Below are 25,624 nucleotides of genomic sequence, written 5' to 3'. Positions count from 1 at the left end.
TTTGTAGCAATGCAGCAGTATGGAATTCCACAATTCCCCTGGCGGGACCGTTGGGACCAACTGTGAATAGTCCAAAAAGCTTAAGGATTGAGGGGGTGGGCGGGGGGACCTGAAACAGAAAACCGCACTTCTGCGCTGCTGAGGCGGCTCCCAATTCCCTAACGTTAGGTAAAAGCTTGGAAATACTAACAGGAACTACTTCACCACCTCTCCTAATTTCCGCTAACACTAACAGGCACGGGTGACAGGCCACAGTAGGAAAGATGCCGCTGACCCTTATCTCGAAATAATCCACTCCATTCTCGTCTAGAATAAAGAGCTTTAATCAAAAACGGATTGCACCCCGGGTGAGCCCGACAGCAGATTTTTGTCTCGTAATTCACACTCCATATTTACAATTAAGAGATAAAAGCCGACGCCCCAAAGGACTGTTCCTGTAGCTCAAACCGGGGCAGATCTCATACAAATAAAAGTGCGTTAATTACAAAACATACTTAACATTCCTCTTGATCTTAAAGCTAAACATGCAGGGAAGCCCGATCGGCCCACAAATGGGATATCTTAGCAGCCTCTCCGGCTTGGACAAGACTGTCCCGCCGCTGGGATTTGTGCTGAAGGGGGTCTTCCCTGAGGGGTTGGGAAAATCCCTAGCCGAGTCAGCGTGTGCTTTTGCCGAGTCCTAACCTCTTAGCAGAAGAGAGCACTGCCAGTGGCCTCCAGTTTCCACCCTGTGGAGATCCCAGAAGGTCCGCAGGTCAGGCCTGGCCATTAGGAGAAGTCCTAGAAGAGAGTTGCTGGGCCTCCCTGAGCTGGCTCAGCAAGCACCAGAAAGAAAAAAGCTGGTGGGGAACCTGCTGGCCCTGCGTCCGCTCCAGCAAGGGGAGGCTTCTGGCCCAACTGGTAAACCGAGGTCCTCAGCCGAGACGTTTGGACAGGCCAGGGGGAGTCTGCAGAGGGCTGCTAAGGCCGGAATGGAGCAGGGAGAGGTCTTCAGCGAGCAGGCAGGGCGGAGTGAGTTCCTTGGGGGAAAGAAAAACAATCCCCAGGAGAGGCTGCAGGGATAGTTCAGCTGGAGTTCTGCGTTAGATTCGGAAGGAAACGCAATTGATGGGGAGCAGCAAAAGAAACGTCGCTACGTGGGGTCGTATACCCAGGCTACAAGCCACGGAGGCGGCTGAGTTCCAGCAGCCCAAGGGGGTGTTGGAGAAGAGCGAGAGATGTGGAAGAAGGGAGAAGAAAATGATGAACTAGAGCCTGGACGGGTTTGTTTTTTTTGCAGCTCAGCAAGGAGTACGGAAAGAAAGCATCATGAAGAGGGGAACATGGGCCGAGTCAGTGAACAGAGGAGGGAGAGACACAGTAGCAGATTTGAAAGGAAGATCTGTGGTCAAGTTCCAGTTTATCAGGAAGGTAGCCCCTCCCGGAGTGTACGGGGAGCCCTCGCCCCTGCCTTTCTCGCCTTCAAGTGGACGGACATAAACGTGAGAATCTGGAGGCCGGGGCCAAAGGAGCGTGACAAGTTAAAGATCAGAAGCAGGGTCTGATTTTAGGGAAACGGGGGCCGCGTGAGGAAAAGGGAAGAGACCTTCACGTCATCCCCTTAAATCGACTTAAGAGAAAGGCCGTGTGTATTGTCTTCAGGAAGGAGACTGGAGTCAGGTAGGTGGGTTTCCAAACAAGGAAATCCAATTTACGGAGGAGAGGGTGAAGGCACTACAAAAGGTGCAGAGAAGTGCCAAAAGGAGAAGAAAAGCGGACGTGGCCCAGATAACCAAGGAAGAAACTGATGGGAAGATCACAGGGGAGTATTTCACCAAAGTGAGGGGCAAAAAGAAAAAAATGAAGGGAAAGAAATGAAGGGCAGGGGTCTGGTGGGGGTTTGGGGAGGGGGCAGAATCAGCTGGAAGAGCAAAGTTCGGAGCCGCCGTCCTCCTCCCGTTTCTCATGGAAGAGTTCTGACAAAGAGGGGCAAGAGCTAGTCCAAGAATTCAATAGGAAAGGAATGGTGGGGGTAAGATGGAGAGGAAAGGAGTGGGAAAACAATTCCTGAACAGATGAACTTCAAATATTGGCTCTGCAAAGGGGAACCGAGTAAGCTAAGAGATGTGGCTGATGAAGAGGAATGGGACATTTTGCTCATACAATAAATGGGTTTATAAATCCAAGGAACTGTACGGTAAGCTAAAAGGGAATGGATATGGGGTTCGTTGTAGTGGACTATCTGGGATGATTAGTAATGATGGAGTGGGGGTTTTTTTCTGGCATCTTCATAAATAGAAAAATGAAGAAGGTGAAAATGGAGATGAGGACTTCCAGGTTTATTTACGTGTCAGATCGATAAAAAAAAGTTCCAAGCTTTTAAAAACATAGCTTCTTTTTTTTTTTTTTTTTACAAACTACAAGGACAGTCACCCTGATAGATGTTAATTAAGACCAAGCATTGATGCGAAAGAGCGAAAGAGATGCTAAACATGGGGAAATAGTACCTCAAAAAGCTGGGATGAAGGACACTTTCAAGATAGTGAAGAGAGAATGCGAAGGCCAGCTTATAAAAAGGGCACAATAGAACTGATAATCACATATACAGGAGAGGATGGTGTTCCCAACCCAAGAAGTGATAGAATTGATTCTCCAACCATTTAATGGTTAACTGTAACTAACATGGGGAACGCAGTAGTCATGCTTTGGAGAAGGGGCATGGATTCTCTCAGAGCCATAAAACATAGCTAAAGAAGTAATACAAGAGCTGATAAAAAGACAAGAAGTTTCACAGTGGGTGAAGGAAGCCCTGAGGAAGATAAACAGCAAATACATGTTTTTAAGAAAAAAGACATAAAGAGCAACAGATCGAGAAATAAACTTCAACAAATAACAGTGTGTGTGTGAACACAAATAAGCCTAAGAGCAGAAAGAGTGTAAGGGGTTGCCAAGAGATATTCTACAGTGTGCTCAGAGGAAGGATGGACATGTGATGTGGCATTTAAGATCAGGGACCGAGAGATGACAAGAAGGAAGTGCTGGGCATAATGACCAACTTTCATAAAGAACGCTTTGAGATGGTTGGAAATCCCTTGGCAAAAATCAATTTAGCAAAACAAGAGAAAGCTGGAGGGAGATGTTACAGAAGGAAGGGTGGCTAGCATGGTACGTGGCTTGAGGAGACAGTGCTGATTTTCTTGGTTACAGAACACATAAATATATATGTATATATATATATGTATATATATATGTGTGTGTGTATATATATACATATATATATACACACACACATATATATGTATATATATGCTGTGCAAACCAGTTCCAGTTTTTAATAAACTCTGGGAGAGCAAGATGGTAAAAAAGAAAATCGACGGGACATGGCATCATCATCCAGCTTTATAAGAAGAGATGAAAAAAGAAGACATTAAGAATGGGAGGCCACTCATTCTTAAATGCCGGTGCCAATGTGATCCGAGGGATACCGAAGACAATAAAAGCCAGAAAGGTTATCGGGCCACACGGTCAAACAAGGGAAAATTGAGGGGGGCCATGAAAGGAAAGAAGCTGGGGTGAATATTAGCTAGTTTTAACCAGGAAAAGATTTGAGAAAGAATGGGTATTAGCTTTCTAACTAAAGTACCGACAGGCCTAGGTGTGGCTGGGAGCAGCCCAAGCTGTGGGAGTTCAACGTACAAGGGATTCCCCCACAAGACGAATGCCGGTTTGGTGAGGAGATGGGCACTGTGAAGGGACTGAGGCAGAGCCTGATTTACCTTTGGAGTGGCAGTGCCGCAAGAAGTGCCAAAGGGAGTCAGTAACAGTTTATGAGGTTGACCGTCTAAATGTAGCAGAAGCGCAAGAGATGCAGTGCTGCTTTCGGGATGAATGGAAAATATGCAGGCTTCTAAGAGGCAAAGGCGGGATTATAAGAGGGTGGAAAGGATAGTCACCCAGAAAGAGGTCAAGGGGTTAAAAATGGAAGGGTCTGGGGAAAAGGTTTCAGGACTCTCGTTTTGGGGGACAAGATGGTACAAGAAAAATTGCGCAGTAAAACTCAGGCTCAAAGAAGAATAAAGCCAAGCAAATTTTGGAAATTATCTCTTTAAAAACTGCTCGATTAGCTTCATTCATCTTCATTCTGGAAGGGTCCGGGGAAAAGGTTTTAGGGCTCTCATTTTGGGGGACAAGATGGTACAAGAAAAACTGCGGAGTAAAACTCAAGAGGCTCAAAGAAGAATGAAGCCAAGCAAATTTTGGAAATTATCTCTTTAAAAACTGCTCGATTAGCTTCATTCTTCTTCATTTTTTTTTTCTATGTCAGTAATGCCCGGTCAGTGACGGAAACTTTTGGAGGACAATTTTCAAGGCTTTTCCATCCTATGGGGACATGGAATTGACAGTATGAAATTACTTATTTGGATGTGAAGGATGGAGGCTGGGCACCTTTAGTGCGATCATCTTTTATGCTAACTTTTGAAAAACGGGAACAGAACCAAAGTGGGGCTGGAATTTTAAAGCACACCTGCCAGAGAGAGAAAAACGAGGGGAAGGTTCTTCTCTGCTGAAAATGATAATGGAAGGCAGCCCAACTGACGGTGGTACAGAAGGCACTAAAAGGACAATACGACGGCAAATGAGGGGACTGAGCGGGAGCTAAAAGAAAGCCATTCAACAGAAATATCTTTATAAATCTGCGTTGGGATCCACAGCCATTCATGAATGTGAAGGTCAGGGACAATGCTGAGAAATCTTGATTAAGACAAGATTAGGAGGAAACAGAAAAGCAGGAATAGCTGATCTTTGGACCTGATGGGCCGCGATGCTGGGCTGGCCAAGGATGGCGTTTTTAACAAGGAAAGAAAGACCGATGCTTTCAAGATTGCGAATTATAAACCAGAATTAAAATCGTGCTCCGGGTATTAATGCTTTATTGGAAAGCAAGAATGCATTAATTGTTTAGGGGTAGATCTGAAGATCAGTATAATGCTGTGAAAGATCAATGGGAGAATGGCAGATAAATACTCAAAAATGAGGTAAAACAGTATGACTATATTTTCATGTCATTTTACTTTTATCAAATGTTTTTGTAAAAGCAAAATTTCATTATCTCAAAGTGTCTTTCCTTTAATAGAGAAGCATCTTTATAGTTTGTCTCAACGCACGTTGACTTTTTTCTTAATAAATAGTTATTTAGCATTCACCCAAAGAACATGTTTCAAAATATCAAGTACCTTAGTTTAGTTAGCTTTATAAATTGTATATTTTTATTTACAATACGTAGTGCATTTATAAATACGATACTGGGTTTTTGGGTTTTTTTTTTTTTTTTTTTTTTTACCTAAAAACAAGGCAGATAAACTGCAACTTCTGATTTTTCATTTAAATTTTCATCAAAAGGCAATGGGAAAATTTCTGCTGGGATTGGACAAAAAGTGTACGTTTACTTAGAAAAAGGGAGTTAACATTTCTGTGAAGGTTTTTATTTACAATGTAACCTAAGCAGAGAGTTAAGTAGCAAACCACGTTCCAGCTACAGGTGAAATATCAGGACTGCTTCTGAAGGAAGCAGATGTCTGATAGTGCTACAGAAACCGTAGGAGAAACAATCACATTTGAGAAGTTCTTTAATTTTCCTTTAAGAATACCGGTAAACTGATTTTTCAATTCAGAATAAATTGTTTATAGTAACACAGTGAAATTCAGGTTTAAAAAGTGTATTTAAAAATGGTTTACCCAGCAACCTGTTCGAGACCAGTACGTTCATTTAAAAGGCGATTAAGTGTATTAGGTACTAAATTAAGACCTTTTAAAATGTTGCATTTTTTTTCTTTAAGAAAAGTAAAATCTGATCCCTCCGGGGAGCTGTACATTCCCCCAAATTAATCAACACTATGCCCTAATACTGGGCACCTTAAGTCGTATCGTTTGAGATGCACACATTGTCAAGTCAAGTCGGTAACTGGGTGCTGGAGTGAGGAGGAAGTAGAAAATCCTACCTTCCGGGGTTTGAAAAATTTCCCAATTCATCTCGGATCGCTAACTTAAAAAGGGACTAAGTGCCGGCAGATCACCCCCCTCGTTACATCTTTCCAAAGAAAACAGAGTTGGGGTGTACGTTTTGCTTAGAGAGAGGCAACCAAAGGAGTTCGGCAGCTCCTAAAGTGATTGCGGGAGTGTGCGTCTGGGTCATCTACATTGTTTAACTTCACCTGAGACGCCAGCGGGGCCGAGATTTCTCCTTTCTGATAAACGGGGCTGTAGTTTTAATGGCCAGAACCAGCGTAGCCAAACTCTAAGGTGCCCAAAACCAAGATTCAGCAGCACAGGGGGAGAAGTCAGGCTCTCCGCTACTCCAAAATGAACAGTGGCCCTCAAGGGATGGTCCCCTCGTCCCGGGCTCCCAGCAGACCGGCCACCTCCCGCAGCTAAGGTGCCTGTCAGGCCACAGTGAAAGAAGCTCTAACCATCATTTTTCCTGTAAACAACATTTCAGAAGGCGTGTACAAAATACTGCAATTACAGTGATTAAAACCCACCCGAACCGGTGTGTGTTCAGTGTCATTTTCACAGAAAAAGCGGCCGCACATGGAGTTTCCATTTGTCAGGTTCCCTTTTAGGGCCACGGTACCCTGGGGTTCGAGATGGATGGCCGGATGCTGCCTTTGGGAGACGGCTTTGATCCGAACCACGACATCTGTCGTTTAAACACAACGGTAACCGACAGTTAGGACACGGTGCTTGGGGAGGAAGACGACCTACGCCTTACCCTCGTCTCCCTCCAAGCAGGAGAGACATGACTGGACTCGCGGTCACTGGCAGAGCAGCTGGACTAGTGGTCTAGCGGGGATCAGGAGCAAAGTGACAAAGCGTGATTGCAGTTTTGCTCCTTCTACCCTCAAACCGGTATGAGAGACGGAAACCTCAGGTTATAGCCTGGCCAGTGTCTCTTGGGGGCCTGAAGGAGGATTGTTACATCCAAGCAGCGCGGCCCGGTAGTCAGGAGGCCCTGGGTTCTAATCCCGGCTCCGCCACTTGTCTGCTGTGTGACCTTGGACAAGTCACTTAACTTCTCGGCGCCTCAGTTACCTCCTCTGTAAAACGGGGATTAAGACTGTGAGCCCCATGTGGGACAGGGACTGTGTCCGACCAGATTAACCTGTATCTTCCCAGCGCTCAGTACAGTGCCTGGCACATAAACGCTTAGCAGATACCATTAGGAAAAAATCCGGTAAGCAAGGGATCGGCACGATGGAGCCCACTCTGTGGCGTGCAACTGCCCCCAGTTTTCTGACCTAAACTCCCAGAGTAGCTCATCCATTGTCACTGACAAGCCTGAAAGTTTCCAATCGGGGCTGCAAACAGAAGTCGCCTAGCCTAGTGGATACAGCACGGGCTTGGGAGTCCGAAGGATGTGGGTTCTAATCCTGAAACCACCACTTGCCTGCTTTGTGACCCTGGGCAAGTCACTTCACCCCCCTGTGCCTCAGTGGCCTCATCTGTAAAATGGGGATTAAGACTGGGAGGCCCACGTGGACAGGGACTGTGTTCAACCTAACTTGTGTCTACCCCAGTGCTTAGTACAGTGCCTGGCACATAGTTAAGTGCATAACAAATACCCCCCACACAAAAAAGGTCCACGATGGTAGATTTTGGGCTTTCTCTGGGAAGCACGTCCCTTCCCAGTCTTCTCCCCTGCTTAAAAACCCCACCCGACCTTGCAGCCCCCAGACTCAAAATGAAAAGTCGGAACCGCCGTTCGGCGTACCGCTACCACCCAGCAGGCACTTTTAACTGGTCCCATGAAAACAGAGTACTAAGCAAATGATTACTGTATAATAGTAACTGTAGCATCTGTTAAAGTGCTTAACTGTGTGCCACGCACTGTTTTAAGCGCTGGGAAGTCGGGTTGGACACGGTCCCTGTCCCGCAAGGGGCTCACAATCTTGATACAGTATAACTTCCCATAGGGAATAAACCATTTATGGGTTCCCAAGATCTAAAAAATTTGACCCAAACAATATAAATATATTTCGGTGATGAAAAGCCACAGGATCGGTATGTGTGATGTAAACGCGGTATTTATTTACATAATTGCTCCACTCAAATGGGGCGGGGGGTAATTAAATCTAGCAATAAGGGGAGCAGGAGGATGAAAAAAAGGCAGCAGAAAGAAGAGAAATGTAACTGGGCACAATACTGCCTCTAGACTATAAGCTCCTTGTGAGCAAGGAATGTGGCTACTCTCCTAAGCGCTCAGCCCTGTGCTCTGCAAAAGTAACTGATCCATAAGTAACATTGATTGATTGACTCTCTTACTTCTACTACAGTAGCCCCCAGCTCCCTTCTCTTCCTATGTAGTTTGCTTATCTCCCAAAACCTACATTTGCTAGTGTTCTGATCCTTCTCCTCTTCCACCCCTGCCTGCTAGCATCGCTGCTCACAAAAATATTATTTAGCTTTCTCTTCCAAAATTGAGGGGAAATGGAAGTGGTGACAGCAATTATGCAAGTGAACACATTATAGACCCATACTGATAGATTTTCCATTTGATATTTTGGTGTACCTAAACATAATACTTAATTGGCATCCTACTTGTGCTAACAGACCTGGCAGTATGAAAACAGATGACATTATCTAATCCTAAACTGAAACAGGCTTTAATCACTAGAGAATCAAATCAAGGTAGGGCAGGTGCTTACGTCAAGGTAAAATCAGCATGAAATAGTGCTATTCTAATAATGGCAATACTATTTGTTCAGGGCATATTATGTCCTAAGCACTGTGTTACGTGCTGGGGTAGATAAAATCACACTGGACACAGTGCCTGTCCCACAAGAGGCCCCGAGTCTAAGGGAGAGGGAGAACAAGTATTTGATCTGCACTTTACAAATGGGGAAACTTGGGCACAGACAAGTTAAGTGATTTATTCAAGGTCACACAAAAGGCAAGTGGGAGAGCTAGGACTAGAACCCAGATCTCTTGATGGCTAGAGCTGGATCTTCCTGTTAGGCCATGTTCCCCAAGGTAGTATTATGATGGGGACGGCATATTGTGCATTTGTGTATTTGTCTTCCAGTGGAGTCACCAAATTAACACGGTACGGTTACGAACGGTTCTAACCAGTCTCCCTTTCTACGTTCCCAAACCAATCTCTGAACAAATTAGCCCAGCAACTACAACTTCCGTTTGTGTCCTACATTTCAGGGAAGGAGGTTTATCCTTTTTCAAGGCCTCATTTTCCCTAACTAGCGTAGAATGCCAAGGCGTTCTTACCTTATACTCCAATGTTTCCTTGAGCATGTTTTCCTCCTCTTGTGAAAAATTGAGTAGCACAGACACGGCTTTAATGAGGTGAAAAGCCTGAAATGAAACACACGTTGGTGACCATCCAAGGAAAGGGTAGGCCTCTGTAACAAAGGGAATGGAAGGCAAATGGGCACTGACGACATTTAAAGATGAGCTAGAGTCAGGGCAGCGCTCAAAATAACGGACCCAAGAAAGAAGCCCCTTTACCTCCGATTCTCGACAGGACATGAACTTTAAAACCACGTGTTTAAGGTATTCAAAGTTAATCTCCCTCGAGTCATTCAAATCCGAGTTATTGGTGACGGTTGCGGAAGCAGGCGGCATTTCAGGGTTGGGCTTCTCTCCTCGAACGTCAAAGATCTCATTATCAGGCTTTATTTTCTGGAAAGGAAAGGAAGCTGCTATTCAAAAGGCCTGCTGGGGCACAGCCGACAAGGTGCTTTTAGGGGTGACGCCTCGGTCGGGGCAGGGACCGTGTCTTCCTTCTCTTGTACTCTCCCAAACACTGGGTTCAATCCAACGGGTGCTCCGATTATATCGACCGAGTACTCTGAGTACCAAAGTATCCTTTCCCTTCACTTATTCGCTGCACTGCAAACAGATAGGCCAAGCTGATAAGAGAGCTATGGGATTCTGAGCACCCTAGGGGTCCCACCGGAATTTTTTGAGGCTCGTGAGGTTTCAGTCACAAGGCTATTCCTTGGCGTGCCTAGGCTAAGGGCTTGGGGAACTAACAAAAGAAGCAAATGATGCAATTTCTGCTCTTGGGGTTTACAGTCTAAGCTGGGGTGGGGGGGGAAGATAGGCTAACCAATGACTAATGAGAGAGAAAGTAATAGACAATAACAAGAGATAAATATGAGGGATACTGGTATCTTTAAATTATAAATTATAAATGATTTATATTTAATGCCTGCCTCTCCCTCTAGACTGTAAGCTAATTATGTACAGGAAACATGCCCCCTAATTTCTTTTGCATTGTAGTTTCCCAAGCACTCAGTACAGTACTCTGCATTCATTCATTCATTCAAGCGTATTTATTGCGCGCTTACTGTGTGCAGAGCACTGAACTAAGCGCTTGGGAAGTACAAGTTGGCAACAAATAGAGACAGTCCCTACCCAACAATGGGCTCACAGTCTAGAAGGGGGAGACGGACAACAAAGCAAAACACGTAGACAGGTGTCAAAATCGTCGGAACAAATAGAATTAAAGCTATATTCACATCATTAACAAAATAAATAGAATAGTAAACACGTACAAGTAAAATAGGGTAGTAAGCGCTCAATAAATACCACTAACTGACTAATCGATTAATGGAATGACTGGGAAAGTGGGTGGATTATTCAAGGACTGCCTCCTGGAGGAGGTGGTTTTAAAGGAGGACTTTGGGGTGCTTACTCAGAGCATTTACAGATTCAGATACTGGCGTGACTATCCGTTAAGCTTGTCTTAGATCAAGAATATTCCGGGAATTTGGGCCTCCAGATCTACGACGCCTCTCAACCCACCTTCCAAGCACAGACCGCCAACGCATTCAACCTGAACTATTTTCAAAGATGGTAACAATCACAGAACTCCACGAGCCCTAAGCATTTCGAGACCCCAATGTATCAGATCACGGTCAACGGGGAACGTGTTTTCAAGGTGACTTTCCAAATGAAAACCAGCCGGTTGGAAAACCAGGCAAGAGCAAGTAGGGCTGTGGCTGCTTCTGGGCAGTTTCTGGTCCACGCGTGGTTCTTGGGCATTGTACACTCTGACTGCCAACTCGTCCTTAGGTCCGTAAGCTCGTCTTCTAGACTGTAAGCTCCTTGTGGGCAGGGAACGTGCTCTGCCAACTCTGTTATATTGTACTCTCCCAAGCGCTTAGTACAGCTTTCTGCCCACAGTAAGAACTCAATAAATATGACCGGTTGATTGACCGTACCCCATCCAGACACCAATGCTCTGCACATAGTAAGCGCTCAATAAATACGATTAATTGAAGATCACTCACCAGTTCCTTCTGCAGAGTCTTCTTGAGCTCTGTCATCCTCTGCTGCAGGTGCTTTATAGTCTGTGGAACAAGGATCTGATCACCAGTTTGAACTATAGCAACGGTTTTTGGCCAGGCCGGTTTTAATACGTAAAAGTATCATCATCATCATCAATCGTATTTATTGAGCGCTTACTATGTGCGGAGCACTGTACTAAGCGCTTGGGAAGTACAAATTGGCAACATAAGTATAAGTATAGGTCCAGAACTTAGTAATGCCCCCAACAGTAAGGATAAGAAAGTGATGTTCTTTTTCCTCCGGGGACCGATTTAAGGAAAAACTAAATGGGAGTTCTTGGAAACTGAAATAAGCCGGTGGAATCAGGATATGAGAATAATGGGACTAGGATCTGATCTCAGAGAATTAAGTTAGTTACTGGAGTGGTCCCACCCATTAAAAATGCTTCGCATTTGAAAACGAAGCCGAAGAACACGGGATTTCGGTAGGACGGTCTCAGTAGGAGACAGACTGTAATTGTGAGCTTCCCTGGAGTTGTGGAGAGGCAGGGGGAAATAAGAGCAAGGACTCCTGTGGTGAGAAGAAGTGAAAGTAAGCAAAGAAATGGCCCAGTGATTTTGGTGATTCCTTTGTTGAAGAGATCTGATTAGAGTACAGAGAGAAGAAAAAAGGAAAGACAAACATCAGCAAGCAGCTTCCCCAGGAATCACTCCATCACCTTGTTTTTCTCTATAACCTGCTGTTCCAGGTCTTGGTTTTCTTTCTGTAGTTGTAATACATGCACAGCTTCGACATCGCCATTCGGGGTTCTTTCACCACCTTCAGATGGGTACAAACACTCACTTTGGGCTTTTCCTGTGTCTTCTACAGCAGCTCCCTAATGGAAGAGTACGGGGGAAAGAAAAGCAGGTTTAAGGACACTTAATTACTAATCATTCCAGATATGTACCCATTACCACCAGGGAACCAGCCAGGTGACTATACTTCAGGCAAAGACATACGTGTAGTAAAATGAATATTCCAGTCACTGTCCGTGACAGGGATGTCATTTTTTATGGGTAAGTCACACCCAAGTCTTCTGGCATCATCCCATGACGTCAAGTACTGAAGTCTCCTCACAGGCAGTGCAAGCCTCAGCTCATAGCAGTTTTTACTCCTATGGCAGTTGCCATGAGACAACTGAGTTGGACAGAGTCCACGTCCCACGTGGGGCTAAACAATCTTAATCCCCATTTTATAGATGAGGGAACTGAGGCACGGAGAGGGTAAATGACTCGCACAAAGTCACAAGGCAGACTAGTGGCGGAGCTGGGATTAATAATGGCATTTACTAAGCGCTTACTATGTGCAAAGCACTGTTCTAAGCACTGTGGAGGTTACAAGGTGATCAGGTTGTCCCACGGGGGGCTCACAGTCTTAATCCCCGTTTTACGTATGAGGTAACTGAGGCGCAGAAACGTGAAGTGACTTGCCCAAAGTCACTCAGCTGACAATTGGCGGAGCCGGGATTTGAACCCACGACCTCTGACTCCAAAGCCCGTGCTCTTTCCTCTGAGCCACGCTGCTTCCCCAATCCTAATCTACAGGATTAGAACCCATCCACTCCGCCACGCTGCTTCTCATTTCACCCACCTTGAGCTCACTGACTCTGGCCTCTTGCTGCTCTTGAATCTGCAACCTCAACGCCCTGATCTGCTGCCCTGCGGCTTCTTCTCTCTCCGCTGCTTTGCTCTTGCACTCCTCGAGGTCACTCTGCAACTGCTGCACTTGTAGGATGACGGACTCATGACCTAGGCCCCAACGTGCAGTCGTTATTCAGCTGGGAAAGAAGTCACTTAAATGGCAGCTTGAAGGCATTGGAAAGAGCATCAGTGGCCACTTACGGGAGAATTACCACCCTCCCCGATGCCTCTCCCTGAAAACAGCAATCACCGGGACGAGGAGATGGCACTCTACCAACTCATGTCAAGCGGCTCGGTAAAATCCTTACTGCAGAACTTTAACCCAAGCCAGAAAGACAGCTGAGGGAGAACATGGGAGGCTGGCCTGGAGGCACGGATTAGCTCAGGCCTGGGCAAATATATTGGCTCTGTCAGTTGCCTCGTGGCTGATTCTTGCAGGAAAAGTAGGGTCTGAACGCTCTAAGGGCTCTTGGTCCAACCTTGTTTGAGCTGGCTTATCTCCTCCTCTCGCAGAAGGATGGTTTCAGTTTTTTCTCCGAGAGATCTGTCCTTCTCGTTCACTGACGCCATCAGATCAGCAACCTTGAAGAAAGACAAATCAGGAAAAGTAGGATGAGCAGTTCCTGCTAAGAGCCTCGTATTTTGCCCTCTCAAATGTTCCCAGTCTATAGGATAAAGGCATGCCTTTGGAAGCAGAACTCGTGTTTTTTTTCCAACATGGGGTTTTGGGGAGAAATTCCTTCTCCCTTTAGGCACAGAAAAACCAACTTAGTTGGGCTCTTCTGCCTAGCCCTTGCTGGAAAGGCACCAAGTCATGATGCTGACTGGCTTAGTACAGTGCTCTGCACACAGTAAGCGTTCAATAAATACGACTGACTGAATGAATGAATCCTCATGCGTTCCGAAGGATACTGAGGGTAAGTACACCAGTTTTCAAAATTCAGTCAAGGCTCAAGGTCATCCAATTGAGCTTTGCATTCTTCAACTGGCAGTGAAAGGGAAAAAAAAGTTTTCAGTGTTTTTCTAAATTTAAAATGAATTATCTGATTTCGTTCATTCCATCGTATTTATTGAGCGCTTCAATAACATTTTCTCTACACCCACTACGTACACGGTATTAAGTGCTTGGAAGAGAGAACAGGAAAGTTAGAGGACATGACGCCAGCTTTCAAGGACCTTATAATCTAGCAGGGCGACAGACAACTATCCATCACAAATATGGCAAGTAATAGAGTATTTAAGATATGAACATAAATGCTATGGGGTTTTTAATGGTGAATACCATAATGAATATTAGGCGCTTATTATGGACTAAGTGCTGTGGTAGATACAACAGCTGTCACGTTGAACACAGTCCCTGTCTTGCGTGGGACTCACAGTCTTAATCCCTATTTTACAGACGAGGTAGCAGATATAGAGCAGGTAAGTGACTTGCCCAAGGTCACCCAGCAGACAAGTGGCAGAGCCAGGATTAAAACCCAGGTCCTTCTGACTCGCAGACCCACTCTATCCACTAGGCCATGCCGCTTCTTACAAGGTTGTTGGAAATTAAGTGCTTACGTGGCATGGAAGGGCCAAAGTAGCAGCTGGAGAATATAAAATGGAGAGATTAATTGGAGAAAATCTTCTGGGAGAGATGGAATCTCAGAAGGGCACAGTTGCCACGCCTTGGGGAAAGTTCCTGAAAATTTGCTTTAAATTTAGCCCCAAATTACGTAAAGCTGTGCCTCTTTCCCGTTTCAAAGTTTAGCATCCCCGTGACAATATTTGTCAGTCCTGCTAGAGGAGTTCAGAAATAAAGCCCAAGACTCCAAGGAGTGTATTCTCTTCTAGGTGAGAAGATGGAGAGTGTCTGTTCAAATACATATGCAGTGATTACCGACATCCAAGTGAATTCCACCGAAGGTGGGAATGAGATCTAGGAAATGACTACCTCGTGATGATAAATCATGCTACACGTTTCCTATACGGAAGAGTTTACTGCCCTTCACCAGCATTCTCGATTTCCTCCATCATAATCAACCGTATTTATCGAGCGCTTGCTGTGAGCAGCGCGGTGTACCAGGCGCTTGGGAGACTACGATATAACAGAGTTGGGAGACATGTTCCCTGCCCACAATGAGCGAATAGTCCAGGAGGTGGGAGGAGTCAGACATGAAAAGAAATTATGGCTATGTTCATAAGTACCGTGGGTCTGAGGGTGGGGCGAATGGCAAGTGCTTAGAGAGTACAAATCCAACTGCAAGAGTGATCCCGGAGGGCGAGAGAGTAGGGGAAATGAGGCTTAGATCAGGGAAGACACCTCTTGGAGATGTGATTTGAAGTCACAAAGAGTAATGCTCCGTCAGCTAGGAAGGGGAAAGGAGGATAGGGCCAGAGAAGGGAGAATCAGGCCCGAAGCAGGACGTAGGCGGCCAGATAGATGAGATCGAGGTTGGTGTCAGAGGAGCCAAGTGTGCAGCCTGGGTTGTAGCAGGAAATCACTGGGGTACAACAGGGGCAGGGGCAAAGTGACTGAGTGCTTTAAAGCTGATGGTAAGGAGTTTCTCTTTGATGTGAAGGTGGATGGGCAGCCACAGGAGGTTCTTGAGGAATGGGAAAACACAGACTGACTGTATTTTTAGAAAAACGATACAGTCAGCAGAGTGAAGTATGGAATGGAATGGGGAGGGAGAGGAGGCAGGGAGGTCAGCAAGGAGATTGATGCGGTAATCAAAGCGGGTTGGGCTACGTGCTCAGATTAACGTGGTAGCTGTTTGGATTGAGGGAAAAAGGCAGATTTTAGCGATGTTGTGAAGATGGAACTGACGTGACTTGTGACAGAATGCTTACGTGGGTTGAATGAGAGAGGAGAGTAAAGGATAATGCCAAGGTTATGGGCTTGCGAAACAGGGAGGATGGTAGTGCTGTCTATAGTGCTGGCAAAGTCAGGGGGAGGACAGGGAAACCATAAGGGAGGAAAAATTTGTTTTCAATGGTCCAAACTGAGGCCACGAAAGACTGCTCAAAGTTAATTCCTTAAATCCTATTTTCAACTGAACAGACTGTGTGTCTCCAACCACTTACGACGACAAGATGAAAATGAGCAGAACCCATCATCACATCCGATCTCCTAAAGACTTTGGCACCAAAGAAATCTCCCACCAACCTCATCAGGTAGGAACTGGACAAACCTGCCGCTGAAGATCTTCTTTGTGCTTTCGGGTTTCTTCTAAGGCTTTGGCAATTTCCACACTGACAGTCTCTCTCTTGTTCCACTCTTCCTGCAAAACGGTGAAAAAAATGCCGGAGATTTACCCAAGAATAACAAGTTCCACTGCAAAAGGTTCTCTCCAGGAAAATTAACTTCAAGTTAATTACCTTATACCTCTCTAAGGACCACACCTGGAGAATTTCCAGTTCTCTACCCGTCTCGGCTATGGGAGGGAGAGTCAAGCAGAGGCCTACCCATTCCATTCCTAGCTTGAGCAGTGGCTAGACAGTAGAAGATAATCTGCTACAGGTCAAAACTCACCTGTGCCAGGCAGCAGCGGCATGGGAGAGAATCGAAGGCGGTGACTTAAATTTACCGTGCGGAAGAAGGCAACGGTAAACCGCTTCCGTATTTTTACCAAGAAAACTCTCTGGATACACTACCAGGGCAACTGCACACAGAGGTCTGGGAGAGATGTGTCCACGGAGTCGCTACGGGTCGGAGACGACTTGGCAGCGTAAAAGACAATTACCTTATAAGTCCCACAGCTCTTTAGTAGCAAATTCTTCCCCAGACTTCTTGCTTACCTGCCGCATTTCTTATCGGCACCAGTTCAAGGTTTCCCACAGTAGGACAAGGCGAGGCACCAAGTAGGCTAAAGTGGTCCAACCCATCCCGAGATGGACAGGTTTCAGAGCTGCTCTCTGCAGTCAGCTTGTTTAATCATCGACAACTTTGTGGAGGAAGTTCAGTTTTCAGCTTGCTGTCCATTGCCTTCATGTAGTCAACCTTCCCTTATATGATTATCTCTACCCTTCCAGCCCCCAGTAATCATTATGGCATTTGTTAAGCGCTTCCTATGAGCCAAGCACCGTTCTAAGCAATGGGGTGGATACAAGGTAATCAGGTTGGACACAGTCCCTCACAGTCTTAATCCCCGTTTTATAGATGAGGTAACTGAGGCACAGAGAAGTGACTTGCCCAAGGTCACACAGCTGACAAGTGGCAGAGCCCCCCGAGGATCAGGGAGACTGAGTTATTTATCCTTTACTGCTTTGGGGAGCAGCATGGCCTAGCAGAAAGACCATGAGTCTGGGAGCCAGGTGACCTGGGCTTTAATCCTGGTTCGGCAACTTGCCGGGTGTGTGATCTTGGCGCTTAACTTCTCTGTGCTTCAGTTTCCTCCCCTGTAAAATGGGGATTAAATTCCTGTTCTCCCTCCTACTTGGACTAGGAGAACCTGTTTTGTAGTAGGGATTGTCTGACCTGTTCATCTTGCTTAGTATAGTGCTTGGTACACATTGACCGCTTAACAAATGCCACAATTATTATTATTCTCCAGCACTTGATAGACTGTTTTACACAAAGTAGGCACGTAGTAAATAAATGCCACTGCATGAATGTAGACTATTACATGAAGCTCATGTAAAAAAAATGCTTGTTAGGTGGAGTCGACGGCAAGATAGGCTCGGATGCCACCCAAATCTTTACCTTGGATCCATCTGGCAGAAGTATATGAAATGTTTCAAGGTGGAGGGCTTGGTGGAGGGCTGAAGGGGACTACAGCTCTGCCGAGATCCACTCTCTGACCAGGCTATTTATGGGACCTACTGAGCCAGCACAGTGACTCTCAAAGCCACAAACACTAAAGCTCCTTTGCTTCACATTCCCAAGATGGGGATTTTTTGCTAATGTAATCACAAAGTAGGTCCACAGGATGCGAACTATGTTCTCCTCAAATGAAAGTCTTGCCAGTTATGGGTTAGTCTTGTAGAGGTGAGTTCCCTCATAATGATGCAACATGCTATGACTACGATGCAGCACTGCCGGGCCCACAGGAGAATGGATTCTGTCTGTCTCAGAAGAGGTTGTGAAGACAGAAATTCCTCTAACAGAAAATAATTGAATTCTCTGAAAGTAATGTGTTATGATAATATAAGGGACTTTTTTTTTGGTAACTCTTCAGAGGGCTTTTGATATTCCATGATCTTCTAAACTTACAGATTTCATCTTTTCAGGTTACTCTATCTGAATATTAACTTGCACTCTTATAACTACATTGCCTTGTTTATGACAAAGGAAACCTTGCACCAATAAGGACATTCAGCCTTGCACTTGACTTTTCTGTCCCGATAAATTATATGAATAAGCAACAAACAGCACATCTTCCCCAAAAGCAGTTCATTTGGTTAAAAACCTGATCTACTCAGTAAATACCTTCAGTCTCTCCAACTCAAGCTTCTGATTTTGTAAAGAACTTTCGCATTCATTTCTGTTTTCTTTGAGGCCAGCATTCTCGTTCTCTAGCTCTGCCTGAAAATTCGAAATACTCCGTATCAAAAGAAATTACGTCTGAAGGGCACATTTTTACACTGATCTTCACGTTCTGAAGATGTAACTCCTTTTCTTGGATCCTCGGCATGTCCTGAGTGGGGCGTGGGGAGAACTGGGGAGATTAAGGAACCGGAATGCCCTGGGGGGAGTGGGAATGAAATAGGAGATTGAGGGAGAGCAAAAGTTGGTGATTATTTCGTTATTTTGGTGGAAAGACTATGGCACAGAGCCCCTCAGAGGGTAAAGAACCACTGCTGGAGAAGCATGAGGGAAGAGAAAACAGGGGCTAAAGTCCCAACAGCATTCTGATAATAAATGAAATGCCATGGGGCTATTGATGGGAAGAGTTGGGGGCTGTGGCTTTTAAAGCCTGAGAACTAGACAAAAGCTCACCTTATCTCAGGGGGAATAGCTTACAAAACGAAACTGTGTTTGCACTTTGTGCTTTTGGATTCTTATTCCTCTCTGAATTGGCTACAAAGTGGTGTCCTTGATGACTAACTGCCACACCCTTTTCCACTTACTATCATGCCTTGTGTCGCTGTCTGATTAGTTTTCAAGGTAGTTATTTGAGCCTTCAGTTGATTAACCTGTTCTTCACTTTGTTGTTTCAGGGTTGAGATCTCCTGCTGCCATTTGCTGCTCTCCATTTCCACATCAGATTGCTTTGGAGAAAAGAAAAAAAAGCCGTATTTAATAGCAACTGGAAAATTCCTCCTCTGCTCCTATCTGGTTGGTTATCCCCCAAAACATCATCCCATTCACCCTAGCAAATCTAGGACTTGCTTCAAAGAGGACAGGCTTAATTGCTTCGGAAAATGAGGCCATACACTCTCACATTTACTGACAGTCTGGCACTAGTCACCGAATGACCCAGTTGGGTCGCTAAATACTACTGATTGAGTTACCCAAATGGAATCAATCAACGGTATTTAAGGAGCGCTTACTACGTGCAGAGCACTTTACTAAACACTTGGGAGAGCACAACAGAAGCAGTGTGGCTTAGTGGAAAGAGCCCGGGCTTGGGAGTCAGAGGTCGTGGGTTCCAATCCCGGTCCGCCACTTGTCAGCTGTGTGACCTTGGGCAAGTCACTTCACTTCTCTGGGCCTCAGTTACCTCATCTGTAAAATGGGGATTAAGACTGTGAGTCCCATGTGGGACAACCTGATGACCTTGTATCTACCCCAGGGCTTAGAACAGTGCCTGGCACATAGTAAGCGCTTAAATGCCAACATTATTATTATTATTATTATTATTATTATTATTATCATCTTCATCATCATCAGAATCGGCAGATTCGTTCCCTGCCCATAACAACCTTACAGTCTAGCGGGAAGAGTCGATTTCCCCAACACACTGAGAACACTGTTGGGTAGGGACTGTCTCTATATGTTGCCAACTTGTACTTCCCAAGCGCTTAGTCCAGGGCTCTGCACACAGTAAGCGCTCAATAAATACGATTGATTGATTGATATTTACTTACGAGCTTTTTGATCTGTACTTCTTTCTCACTCACTATTTCACTGCTCCTCTTTAGCTTCTCTTCAGAAACCTGTAGTGCTTGCTCAAGTTTCATCACCTAAATTGGGGGGGGAAAAAGAAAGTCACCTTTTCCCTAATACACGTGGCTACCATGAAAGACAAGCACCAGGGGTTATATTCTAAAGAAATGCTTCACCTGACTCGCGCTGTGATCTCGGAATCCTTTTATAAATTCTTCTTGCTCGTTCAGTTGTGCCTGTCCCTCAGTGACTTGGCCATTCAGTTTGGAGATCTGGAACCAAATCCACAGCAAACATCAGCTTAAGGAAGGGAGGTGGAAGGAGAACACAGAATATGCCTTTCATTCATTCCTCCTGGAGGGGAGCAGGGCAGGGAAAGGCTGCTCTTCCCAGCTTCATTTAAGAGGTGGGGTTACATTTCGGTTTCAGAATCGTCCAGGGAACGCTTCCCGTAAAACTGCGACGTAGGGCCAGGATGAAAGGTCCATTTTGAAGAATCCGTTTCCTGAACCCAGTCCCGAAGAGCCACAATCATGCCCACTCAGCTCTCCCTGTCCAATCTCAGATGACCCACAGAAGAGAGGAAGGAGATACCTGGGTCTCCAGGACACTGACAGTTTCAGCATGACTGGTTCTAGCTGCCAAAAGCTGCTGCCTAGTGTCATCCAACTTCTGCTCCACCGCAGTTTTCTGAAAATCAGGGAAAGAAACAGCACAAACACCACATCATCAATTCGACTGGTTAAAGTGCGTTTTCCATTTCCTGCCAAGCCGGGGACACCCGTCGCTCCGTGAAAAGGTCCTCCTCTTCCACCTCTGCTCATCTTCTGACAAGCGAGTCGGTAAAGAGCAAGTGGAGAAAAAGTACGGGTGTACGCTTGGCCTACTACTTCAGCCAAGCACTTAGTCCAGTGCTCTGCACACAGTAAGCGCTCAATAAATACGACTGATTGACTGATTGACTTCTTCATCAGGGCTGGAGCTGGAATTCCTGGGCTAGTGCTGGTGGGCAGTGTGGAGACAATGGAATATTTTCCTTGTCACCTGGACAGGCCAAAGCTGGGAATTACTTTTTGCCTCCAACCAAGTGGTCAATCCACAGGATTCAGAATTCAGACGTCACCTAACGCATTTCTAAGCCCTGCTGTCTTTTAGTCTTTTAGACTGTGAGCCCACTGTTGGGTAGGGACTGTCTCTATGTGTTGCCAATTTGTACTTCCCAAGCGCTTGGTACAGTGCTCTGCACATAGTAAGCGCTCAATAAATACGATTGATTGATTGATTGATTGATTGCTGTTGGGAAGAGCACTGTTCTGGAAATCAGGAAACCTGGGTTCTAGTCTCAGTTATCCTGTAGCTAGCTAATGGGGGCAAAGACCACACGGGCATTTTCACCCGCCTACTCATTCTCTAAAATCCATGCCTCAGTGAGAACACGAATGGCAGGGATGAGAGGATGCAAGGGGCACTGTGAAAATCATCAGCCCCGGAATCGATTCTTCAGGGCCGGTTGTCAGCCCTGACGTTGCTGATGGGAGACCCTACCACCACTCCCCTCTGATCTCAGCGGACGCCAAAGGAGAAAGTTGTCAATTACCTCTTTAAGTAATTCCTGCACATGTTCGTCCCCCGTTAAGTTTCCTTCTAGTCTCTTCTCCAAAGACAGGACCTTCTCCTGTAAATGCTCAATGAGTTTCCCTCTCTCTTCAGCTTCAACAGCCATCTGTTGGAAAAGGGGTGGTACTCACTTCATGAGGCCACAAAACGAGTATTTTTGAAAGTACATGTAATTGGCGTACTTGGCAATGAGGAACCTTCTGGTTTTGAACCCAGAAGAGCAGAAAACTAACGCCTTGTTCTTCAGAGGAAGGGGTGGTTTGGCAAGGCCAGATCTGGAGAGCTTCGAGAAACAGCAGACCCTCTCAACCACACTTTCACTGAGCAAACTCCACAAGGCTCTCTCCTAAAGCTTCTAAATACAGTCCAGACTAGAAGCTTTATTAAGGCATTAGTCAGTCAATCGTATTTATTGAGCGCTTACCGTGTGCAGAGCACTGTACTAAGCGCTTGGGAAGTACAAGTTGGCAACATATATTAGGAGACAAAAAGCGGCACTGCAATTATCCAGAATGGTGTCTGTCCAAGAAATTGGAAGATGCTCCAATAGAAGGCGATTATTTGCTGTGAGTTATTATTATTATTTTTAATCGTGGTATTTGTTAGGCGTATATTGTGTGCCAAACGGTCCACTAGGCACTGATCTAAGATAATCAGATCAGACACAGCCCCTGCCCCACGTGGGGCTCACAGTCTAAGTTGGAGGGAGGACAGGCATTTAACACCCATTTCACAAATGAGGTAACTGAAGCACAGAGAAGTTAAGTGACCTGCTCAAGACCCCTCAGCAGGGAAGAGGCCGAGTCAGGACGGGAATTAAACCCAACCACCCTGGTCGTAGTGCTCCTGTTGCTCCAATCCAGGTTCTGTGACTGTCTATGATAGCAACCCCATTCCCTGAGGCTTACAGCCGTTTCTCAGCAAAGAGCACCGTGACGGTACAGGTGGTTGGCAGGTTCCTTCATTTACCACCGCCTCCTCTGCTTCTCAAAGTATCCTACCTTCTGTTTGTGCTGCTCGTTCTCGAGCTTCAGTGATTCATGCTCAGCCTGCAGGATGCCCAATCTCTTCTCAGAAACAGATGCAGCACCCTGGGCCTATAGTTCCAGGGAAGAGTATGACTTTAGGATTTTAGAAATAGGTATAAGAAGTGAAGTAAAGAACTATCAGATGGTGCACAAGAACCTCTTAAACCTCCCGATAATAGAGGCCTTTGAAGCAGTAAACCTAAAATATTGCTCAAGGTCCAGTTAGAGGCAAGTGTTGCTGAAAAGGGAACCGATTTGCACTGGCCTCTTGCCGATCCCTAAAATCAGGCAAAGGGCTCAAGAATGATTAGAGTTCGTATCAGCTGAAAATCGGTACATTACAGAAAAGTGTGTAAGACCCCTGTGTTACACAGAATGGTAATTGTTAGGTGCTTACTACGTGCCAGGAACTGCACTAAGCGCTAGGGTCGATACAAGTTAATCAGGTTGGTCACTCCCTATCCCACAGTAGGGCTCCCAGTCTTAATCCTCATTTTACAGATGAGGTAAACGAGGCCCAGAGAAGTGAAGTGACTTGCCCAAGGCCACGCAGCAGACAAGCGGCGGGGTCAGGATTAGAACCCAACCCCGTGCTCTATCCAGTACGCAGCGCTGCTTCTCTGGCTGGCAGTCATCACCCCTTGAAGTTCAGTGCAATGTCAGCCAAATCTGGGACCCATTATGCTCATTTACGGACATAGCTGGAAGAGGGAGGATACCTCACCTGCCTCTTTTAGCAATCAGGGACTTCTACTTTCCCTGCAAATAGTGCTATCTCTGTGCCTTTCCCGCTCCACCAGAGAGGGACAAGGCCAACTGCGCCATTTAGCAAAGTTAAGCTAGTACCTTCACTTCGGCTATTTCAACCCTGGTGTCGACTTTTTTCTTTCCCATCCAAGAGACCCGGCTGCCCACTGCACACTCCAGGGAATCCAGGCAGAATCCCACCACTCACCTTTTGCAGATCCCCAGAAAGTTGCTGAATGGATGCCTGTAATTCCATTCCCCTCTGCTCCAAGGCAGCGATCTTGCTTTCTGCATCTGTTTCTGCCGCCATCAAGTCGGCCCTTCATCGAAAGACAGCGCAAAACATATTCAGTAGCCGACCACCGTCATCACACAGGGACAGCTCAGACGAGAACACTGCCGTGACATAATTTAGAGGACGCTCACAACAATTCTCAGTTCTCACAGAGAAGCTAAGAGATTTGCCTATTGAGCAACGCCAGAAGCAGGGCTGGAATCCAAGTTTTTGACTCCTAGGCCCAAGTGTTTTTGGGGTCAGACCACGCTGTCTCAAAGAACTGAGGACAGACATGGACTCTCCCACATCATGAGTCTCAAATACATGTTCATTAATCATCTAAAGGTTGGGAGTCCACTCTGTTCCTCCACAAAATGGTAAGCCCATGAAGAGGAAGGTCCATAACCGATCAACTTTGAGAAATCTTGCCGCTGTTTATAACCAAAGCTTTGCTCAACAACAAATGAGCAAAAAAAAAAAGTGGGCAGAGGAATTTTCCTATGGTCACTAGAGAAGCAACATGGCACAGCGGATGGAGCATGGGCGTGAGAGTCAGTAGGACCTGGGTTCTAGTCCTGACTCCGCCACTTGTCTGCTGTGTGAGCTTGGGCAAGTCCCTTACTTCTCTGTGTCTCAGTTACCTCATCTGTAAAATGGGGATTGAGAATGTGAGCCCCACGTGGGACGGGGACTGTGCCCAACTCGATTTGCCGGTATCCACCCCAGCGCTTAGAACAGTGCCTGGCACACAGTAAGCACTTAACAAATACCACAGTTATTATTACTCTGCTCTACCATTATAACAGACCCCCCGATCACAGCTTACAGCTCAGTTCCAGCTCAGTCCTGAGCAGCGGCCCTCATCCCTCTTGAGCCAGTGCGTGTTGGCAAGATGCATTTGGGGAAGGAGGTGGGCCGGCTGGACTCGGGGTGTGATAACACCACTTCCCTTGGGACCCACAGACCAAGCAAGAACCTCTGCTCTTCCAGCGCCGAGTACCGCTTCTGTAATGCCTCCAGCTCCCGGCTCAGATCGCTTGACAGGTGACTAGAAGCCAGCAGCTCCTCCCTGATGTGGCTGAGTTCACTGGTTCTCATCTTCAGTTCTTCTTCCGCTCTGGCCAGACTTTCCTCCTTTTTCAAAAGCTGGATATCAAGATGTTAAATACGCACAACAAACACGGAACAACAATGTCAAAAAGGCCGCTCAACCGCCCAGATTCAGTTTTTAGGAGAGCTCAACCGACAGGCCCAATTTCTGAACTTAAGGCAGAGTTGACGTGCCTTGAAGGTACCAAGCGCTATGAATGGGAAATGGATTTCTCATTCAATTTTGCATTTTAAGCCACCCCGCAAGAGGACAAGAGACTTTACTCCTGGAGAATATGCCACCAAAGACCGTCACTTATACTAAGCTCACCATGTGTTTAATTTTAGCCAATTCTTGCTGCTGAAAACCTTCTAGTTCATCAATTTCATCTCTCTTTTGGAAAAGATTCAAGCTCTGGTCCTTCATTTTCTCTAGCTGAGCTGTGAGAAGCCTTTTTTCCTATTTAAAAAACAGAAACAAAATACCAACCCAGGAAATTAAGTCTTTTCCTTTTTTTAAAGCGTGTGGAGGCAAACCATCAAAATCCTTCTTTCAAGAAGGGTCTTTGGGGAATATTTTACCATACAAATGAATAAAAACATCATCATGACAGTGCATGAACTGTAGCCTAAATGGAACAGTTTGTAATAGCTTTATAGTAAAAAAGGAAAAAAAAGGGAATATAATAATAATAACTACGGTATTTGTTAAGCGCTTCCTATGTGCCAGGCACTGTACTGAACACGGGGGTGGATACATGCAAATTGGGTTAGATGCAGTCCCTGTCCCACATGGGGCTCACAGTCTTGACCCCCCCCAATTTACAGATGAGGTAACTGAGCTACAGAGAAGTGAAGTGACTTGCCCAAG

The 25,624-nt window shown here is 45.8% G+C and overlaps 1 protein-coding gene across 1 annotated transcript in view; it reads right to left on the bottom strand.

Moving 5' to 3' along the window:
• Positions 1-3,275: 3,275 nt before the first annotated feature.
• The window catches only part of GOLGA1 (golgin A1), a 45,054-nt gene continuing 22,705 nt past the window's right edge, over positions 3,276-25,624 (bottom strand). The window contains exons 6-23 of the mRNA XM_038745074.1: positions 25,085-25,213; positions 24,641-24,810; positions 23,596-23,707; positions 22,614-22,709; positions 21,593-21,718; positions 20,590-20,685; positions 20,172-20,267; positions 19,977-20,072; positions 19,017-19,157; positions 18,376-18,471; positions 16,139-16,228; positions 13,445-13,547; positions 12,916-13,073; positions 12,002-12,160; positions 11,286-11,345; positions 9,496-9,669; positions 9,256-9,342; positions 3,276-6,676 (exon numbers count right to left, since the gene is read on the bottom strand). Coding sequence (XP_038601002.1) covers positions 6,596-6,676; positions 9,256-9,342; positions 9,496-9,669; positions 11,286-11,345; positions 12,002-12,160; positions 12,916-13,073; positions 13,445-13,547; positions 16,139-16,228; positions 18,376-18,471; positions 19,017-19,157; positions 19,977-20,072; positions 20,172-20,267; positions 20,590-20,685; positions 21,593-21,718; positions 22,614-22,709; positions 23,596-23,707; positions 24,641-24,810; positions 25,085-25,213 — 2,070 coding nt within the window. The 3' untranslated portion in view covers positions 3,276-6,595. The remainder of the gene's footprint in view (positions 6,677-9,255; positions 9,343-9,495; positions 9,670-11,285; positions 11,346-12,001; positions 12,161-12,915; positions 13,074-13,444; positions 13,548-16,138; positions 16,229-18,375; positions 18,472-19,016; positions 19,158-19,976; positions 20,073-20,171; positions 20,268-20,589; positions 20,686-21,592; positions 21,719-22,613; positions 22,710-23,595; positions 23,708-24,640; positions 24,811-25,084; positions 25,214-25,624) is intronic.

This window comes from Tachyglossus aculeatus, chromosome 4 (genome assembly GCF_015852505.1).
Source record: "Tachyglossus aculeatus isolate mTacAcu1 chromosome 4, mTacAcu1.pri, whole genome shotgun sequence".
NCBI lineage: Eukaryota > Metazoa > Chordata > Mammalia > Monotremata > Tachyglossidae > Tachyglossus > Tachyglossus aculeatus.
Note: the sequence above shows the minus strand (reverse complement) of the source record. Positions and strands in the feature narration are given on the sequence as shown.